This window comes from Helobdella robusta (assembly GCF_000326865.2).
Source record: "Helobdella robusta unplaced genomic scaffold HELROscaffold_33, whole genome shotgun sequence".
Taxonomy (NCBI): domain Eukaryota; kingdom Metazoa; phylum Annelida; class Clitellata; order Rhynchobdellida; family Glossiphoniidae; genus Helobdella; species Helobdella robusta.
Window position 1 is genome coordinate 358896 of NW_008704623.1, and position 7865 is coordinate 366760.

Genomic DNA, 7865 nt, shown 5'->3' on the forward strand with positions numbered 1-7865 from the left:
TTTGAGGACATATCTTTTAATTCGTATCTACCAAACTTGGCTAAACTTTACTTAACTAACAATCTTATAACATCTATAAGCCAGCATTCGTTTCGTGCTTTGGATAATTTACGTTACATTAATTTAAACGCAAACAACATCAGTTTTGTTCATATGAAATCTTTTGAGGGTTTGAAGAAATTGAGTTACTTAATTTTGAGTGACAATCCTATAGAGATATTTGACGGTGTTAGCACAACCTCCAGGTATTTTTCTTTCTTGGATCTGTCAGATTGTTTGATAAAGCATTACCCAGTCAGACTCGCAAAATCTTTAAAGTATTTGCAAATAAAAAATAACTTTATTAGAATGTTAAAAGCGAAAGTTTTGGATGAATTTACGGAAAGTGATGTGCCAAATTTAGATACTACATTTGATTTAACGGTTCTGGTTTTAGATAATAATTTGGTTAACACTACCGATTTTTTCTTTTTTGAGCAATACCCGAATCTTCAACAGTTATGGTTTAACAACAACAAGCTAATAGAAATTCCAAAAAATCTGCCTTTAAAACTGCAAAAACTTTTTCTTGAATCCAACCAAATTACACATCTAAGCAACCTTAACTGTTGTTCGTATCTAACTGCTCTATCGTTATCTGGAAATTTAATCTCAGACATTCCGCAGTTCATTTTTGACAAACTAAGCAAGTTAGAAACTTTGGAATTGAATTTTAACAAACTAAAAATAATTCGTGAGGGTAGTTTCAGGGGTCTCCATAATTTGAAATCACTTTACATGTCTAATAATGACATTTACGCAATAGAAAACAATGCTTTTGTAGATTTGCCATCGTTAGGTACTTTAAATTTAGCAAACAGTTTCATTGGTGATTATTCTAATTCGGAATTTATTTTTAGAAACTTAGAAAAATTAAAAATTTTGGATTTGGAAAGAAATCCTAATATGATAAGATCATTCTTAGACCATGTTTTGCTTCATGAAAAAAGGTTGAACCTCGAAAAGTTGATAATGACCGACTCAAACCTGGAAACGATATCCGGGCAATCGGTTCGAAGTCTTGAGAGAATAAAAAGTGTCCAACTAACAAGTGACAGCTGGATCTGCAACAGCTCTCTGTTAATGTTTCAAGATTGGTTGCTAACGAACAAAGGCCAGTTTTCCAATTCTAACAAAAAGAGCAACAAATGCTCTAAACCAGTTAAATTAATCGGTAAGAAGGTAGCATCGCTGATAAGAAATGATTTCGAATTAGTTGGTGATAATCAGTTGTCGAGTAGTACTGCCCGCAACTATGCAATCGAACACAAAAATGGAAACTCAAAAATAGAAAAGTTTTCATATTCAACCCAAATGTTATATTTCAATGTCGAACCGAAATATTTCGTTTCTACTACATCTGATAGAATAACACTTTACAGAAACTATACCTCAACTCGTACATATGCTTCATTTCAGATCACACTCCAAGTAGAAAACCGGCAAATAGCGAACGAATATTCGTCGAATCGGTACAACACGTTAATTATTTTTGTTGTACTGTGCACCGCGGTCTTCCTCTCACTGACCACTCTCATCGCCTATTTCGTTTCAAAGCAAAAAAATCAAAATAATGAGATAATTAACAATTTAAAAAATTATAATACGATTAATAATAATAATGGTAATAATTTTGTGACGTCAGAGTGTGAGACGAGTTTAATAGTCTACACAAAGAATCATGAATACCTACACTACTGCGCTAAGAACGAAGACAGAAAGCAGGTCAGTTCAATAACGAGGCCAACCATTTCTTGGGGGAAGTATAAATGGGATGACATTTAACGAAAATTTCATCGTCTATTTGTTTGTATTAGTTAAAACTATTGCGCTAAATTGCAATGGATACTGAACATTTTTTTATTGAAATATTTGTATTGTTATGCATTTATTATTAGAAAAGTGTTGTTTTTGTGAAAGTTGTTGAGTTGATAAAAAGAAAAGATGATCATTTACTCAATGGAGAGTTAATTAAATGTACCGTATTATTAACAAAGTAATGATAGGTTTTGTGAAATTTAAAGCAAAGTAAACAGTTTAACAATGCTATCTGCAGTTTAAAAAGCTTTCTCGATAAATTTTGCCAAAGATGCATCTTCATAAGCAAACGCTATGCAATGCGAACCTTGTAGGAAGAAGAATCAATAGATGGTTCTTAAGCCACAACATTTTGATGAATTTCATTTGCTAGATGGCGTTCACAAAACTGAACAAAGAAGCCCTACTCTAATCTTTTCCTGATTCAAAAATAAGTGAACAATTTTTAAAATAGTGACATTTTTTAACGTTTAAATTTTTGAGATTAATAACTAAAGCGTTTTTATGAAAGAGAATAAGACGATCATTGCTACAATTTCAAGTAACTTCCGATAAAATATTTCATGCGACACCATCTATTCTACATAAATTCTTCAATTGAATATCGATTGTCAAATCAAATGAACGGCCTTCTCCTATTTATAAACTGTTGCTCTGACAACGGCTGGGCTGGCTTAAAATAATACTTGCTTACTTACTCAATAAGTTGCGTCACAATGAAACCTTTCTGTCGCAATATCTCAACGACCACACGACACGACACGACATACATACACGTTTGGTGTAGGCGAGCGAGGCGTATGACAGCCTTAAGTCTCCAATGAACAATATTTGGACAGGGTCCGTATACAACAACAGTGGCTATCCGGAACAATTGTACAACAAATAAATAACTACGACTTGAAATATGTCAGTGGAAAAAAGATGATCTCTAGCGAAAGTCCAGACTAGATCGATAGAACAGTCCGGTAACAAAGAAAAAAGAACGAACACAAATCTTCTCAAACGAACACAAATCACCAACGAACACAAATCTTCAACGAACAAAAAATTATTTTTTTATTCTTTAAAAATTGAGGATCTGACAGAGGCACGGCATGCAAGGCAGTAGTACAAAATTAATCGAATAAGTGAATAAATAAATAAAAATACGGAGAAAGAAGAATGTTTAGACGTGAAAAATAAAATTAAATAAATAATAATAAAATAAATAAAAGAAAATTAGATAAACTGACAAATCCCCAAAGAACATAAATCCAAACTTTAAAATTTTATTGAAAGAATCATCAGGGAAAAGCGCGAACGCAACTCCCCACTAACAAAAATTATGCACCCGACTTACCCACATTTGGGGTAATCGCAGGCTTCAGCCCATCCGAGGTGCAATGGTGGGCCTCCCCCTGGAAGAACCGCCTTGCTGATCACGGTATCTTCTGTGCCAGGTAAGTTTGGCCTCCTACGGTTGGGTTTGTTGTTATGTATGAAATGCCGTTGTTTGTTTGAGGTGTTTTTTGTTGTATGTTTTTTAAGTGTTTTAATTTTATTTAAATTCTAAAATTAAAAATAATTTATTTTTAAATTAAATTTGCAAATTTACCTTTTATATCAAATGACTCATATACATACAAATGAGAAAAATAGATTTGTTAGAAAACTCTAGCGACTGTTTGCTAACTTTGAAAAAAGTTTGCGAAGGAAATATAACTGCGCTATGCATTTAATTTATTTAGAATAGAGATTTATTCGTGTGAAAATTAGTAATTTGATACGAATTGACATAAAGTAGCACAATTAAAAACAAGCAATCACTGATTTGTAGATTTAAATGTTGTTCGGTCGAAGCAATTAAGGAGAATTTTCTTTAATTAAAATGAAAATACCATTTAAATTTATGCTGAATATAAGTAAAAAACTTGCTTTTTAAGTACATGGTATTCTAAGCGTTAGTATTAATCATGTATATATATATATATATATATATATATATATATATATATATATATATATATATATATATATATATATATGTATGTATATGTATAGATATATTGAGTATATTCTAAATATTTAGTATTGATAATTATTAAATATAAAATTCAGTTTAATTAATATAATATTTTCCTATCTATGCTAACGATAATAAGTCAATTGTTTTTCTCGAAAAGTTTTATGTACGTATAATCCGAGATATTGAAACCATAAAAAAATGGAGTTAGGACAGGATATTGGCCTCAAAATTAGAGTTAATATACTTCAATTTATCACATTTTTGCATTAAAAAATTATTATTTCAAAATTTTTAATTTAATTTTTTCCGATAGGCGGCAATCAAAGCAAAATTGCTAGATTTTGGAGCTTACGTGGGTTAGTGGTTATTTTTTTTAATTTTAATCTATTTTAATAATTTTATTTAAGTTAGTGAAATTAGGTGACCTGATCATTGTGCATTTTTTATTTTAGATTAAAATTTATACTGAAATTATGACAGTTTGAAAAACTTAGATTTACAATACATTTTTAAATTAATTTTTTACAACTGTTACTTTATTCATGTCATACATAATACATACTTATTTACTAATTGTAATTGAAAATTAAAATTGTACACCTAATGTAAACTTTATATATAAAAAGCTATAAGTAAATATATTAACATATAATATATTTTAACAACAAATTACATCAAGCATTATTTTGATCTATAATTTTATATGGTAAATCCACTTTGTAAATTTTCAAAATGTGTTCTGTCATTGGTATTCCCCAATTCCCCCTAACAACCAGATGAAGAACTACCCGACTACGTGATGGTTATGGTGGCCAATAAAAAGACGCAGAAACAGATGGATGATGATTTAAATCTTTTTCTGGGGCCTAACACGACCAAGTTCACCACCTGGTTAGTTAGTCGTTTTCATTTAGGTTTATTAATTTTTTTAAAGTTCTCATGTTTTGTTTTTATTTACCTTGTTAAGTATTTTTAAAAAATTTCTATTATATTTGTAATTAATAATTATCACAATTAAAATGTTTTTTATATTAATATTTTTTTCTACATATATAAAATGAATATTTTGTTACATCTTTAAGTTAATTTTAAAATGAAATATTTCAATTGAAATTTCAATTAGGTTGCATGGTTTACTTAACAAAATCCAATCCATAACTACGGGTAAGTTTTTATACATTTAAAAGTAAACTTCTCTCAACATAATTATTTTATTTATTTATATATTATTATTATTATTATTATTTATTTTTTTTGATTCTTTTATATGAAATTTTTTAATTTAATGTTTAAATTACATAAAAATAGTAACAAAAATATTTTTTTTCTTTTAGAATTAAAAGAAATTGATGAAACCTTGAAAATTCGCTCAGGTTGTCATCATCATCATCATCATCATTATAATTTAATAATTATCATCACTATCATCATTATTATTTTTATTATTATAATTATTCTTACTGCAATATTTAATTTGCCCCATTTTGCATGCAGACACCCAATTGGCTGATAAGACTAAGATATCGACCAATAAGAAGCAGGGTAAGTATGTCGTCGAGGAGGAGGTCACACTACATGCAGAATCCAGTTAGGATCATTATTATTATTATTTTATTATTATTATTTTTTATTTTTGTTAGTCCTATTATATTGATTTTATTTGTTGTTAGTGTTTTTTTTAATGGTTGAAATTATTTTTAAGATTGCAGTGGTGGTTGGTTATTGTGATGGTAATGATATTATATGATGATGATGATGCTAAATGCTGCTGATGATGATGATGATAATGAATGATGATGATAGATGCTAAGGATGCTGTTGTTGATGATGATGATAAAGATGTTGATATCAACAACTCACAGCTGATGATATCGATGATGACGTCAGAGATGTTGCAAGCAGAAAGACAACAACAACAACAACTTTGCAACCGACAACAACGACTTTGCCGACGACGACATCTAGCAAATCTACCAAACGTTTGACGTCACCTTCAACAGCAGCAACAACAAAAACAACAACAACGACAACAAAAACAACAGCAACGACAACAACAACATCATCGTCCAGTAATCATCTTGGTAAGCGCACACATCTACCAGAACATAGAAAACAACCCCAGCAACACGTTGCGCAACCACAGCAACACGTTGCGCTACCACAGCAACACGTTGCGCAACCACAGCAACAGGTAGCACGACCACAACTGCAACAACATCAACACTTCAAACAAATCAAGTTGTTGTCAGTTATTGGTGCAACTAATCAACGACGCTATGATGATGATGACGACGACGACGACGATGATGATCATCACCATCATTCCAAACGTCCAAATATGTTCAGTGTTGTTGCTAATGTTACCAGACGGTTTGTGGAATGTCTAAGCCGATTGACTGGATGAATGATTGATTGATTGACTGATTAATTGATTGATTGGCTAATTGGTTAATTGATTGACTGATTAATTAATTGATTGTTTGATAGGTTCTCAGCTGAGTAGGTTGATTGGTTGACTGACTGAATGACTGTGACTGACTGACAATAAAGTTTGATTGGTTGACAGACAGACAGATTTATTGGTTGATTGATTGAAAGTTAGATTGATTGAAAGATAGAGTGGTCAGATGATAGATCAGTTGATTGATTTGATTGTCTCTTATTTTTCTGATTACATTTCATTTATTACACTTTCCATTCATCCAATCAGTATTTTATTAATTCTTTCATTCAATCAATCAATCATTAGTCAATCAATTAATCAATCAATCAATCACTCAATCAATCAATCAATTAATCGTTCCTATAGGCCAGCCATGCTAGCACCATTACAAGCAAACAAACTTCTGCTGTTGAATGCAATCAAAGAGGCAGAGAAGTCCGTATTCATGATTAAGAACAAGATGGATGCCAACAGTTAGTGCTTGTGTGTGTGTGTGTGGTGTGTGTGTGTGTGTGTGTGTGGGAGTAGTAAACGCATTGCTGTCTACTTTTGCTTATGTGGGCTTTGTGTGATTTCAACATTATCAATTTTTTATTCCAACATGCATATGTACATAAGCAGACGAATAGATGAATAATTATAATGAGTGGCAATGAGTAATTAATATTAGTAATAATAATAATAATAATAATAATGGTCATAATTATAAATAATTTATAAATTGTAATAATAATTTTTGTTTTTCATTAATATCATTCGAAACAGAGATTAAAGCATCCACTGAACAGGCAAAACCGACAGTCAGAGGCACATCAGACAATAGAAACAAAGATAGCAACAACAACAAAGACATTACAAAGAACAACAACAACGACGATGACATCATCAATAGCAAAAACATCAGCAGTGACAAACGCGCTGAGATTGTCTCTAGAAGCAACGATGGTGGCGTCATCAGCGGCAGCAAAAACGTCGCTGCACACGCAAAGATCGCCGCCACAGCTACTACCACCACCAACAACAACAACAGCATCATCAAAAACAAAGATTTGAACATCAACGACATAAATGACAAAGTGCAAAGCAAAATCAATCCTGATGTAGATAATGACAACATCAACAATAACAACTGCAAAATCGCTTCTAGCATTAGTAACAACAACATCAACAATAATAATAATAATAACAATAATAATAATAATAATAGCACTCCAGCCGAGGATAGCAATCGCAGCACAGCTGTTATCAATCCAGACATCCATGAAAATAATAATAATAATCACGATGATGATGATGATGATGACGATGATGGTGATGATGATGATGGTAATAATGAGAATGATGACGAAGATCTAAACGTGGTCACGTGTGATCGAATTAATGATGATGATGATGATGATGATGATATTATTAACGATGATGATAATGATAATGATGAAAATAAAAAATCTAACGATGTTGGCAATGATGCCGGTGATGATAACGATACCAACAACGAGAATCATGGTAATGATGATGATGATGATAAAATTGTTGGGGATAAGCGTGCAGATGATG

General features: G+C 31.2%; 2 protein-coding genes across 2 annotated transcripts; both read left to right on the top strand.

Annotated features, from left to right (window-relative positions):
• HELRODRAFT_82466 (hypothetical protein) lies at positions 1-1098 on the top strand (the record flags this gene model as incomplete). The annotated part of the gene is made up of 3 exons (XM_009022704.1): positions 1-245; positions 597-868; positions 965-1098. Coding segments are annotated over 3 exons (651 nt in total), but the record flags the coding sequence as incomplete, so codon positions are not given.
• A 3566-nt stretch (positions 1099-4664) lies between these two features.
• HELRODRAFT_82696 (hypothetical protein) lies at positions 4665-4841 on the top strand (the record flags this gene model as incomplete). The annotated part of the gene is made up of 1 exon (XM_009022705.1): positions 4665-4841. The coding sequence occupies one exon, from the start codon at positions 4665-4667 to the stop codon at positions 4839-4841; it is 177 nt and encodes a 58-aa protein (XP_009020953.1).
• Positions 4842-7865: the final 3024 nt, after the last annotated feature.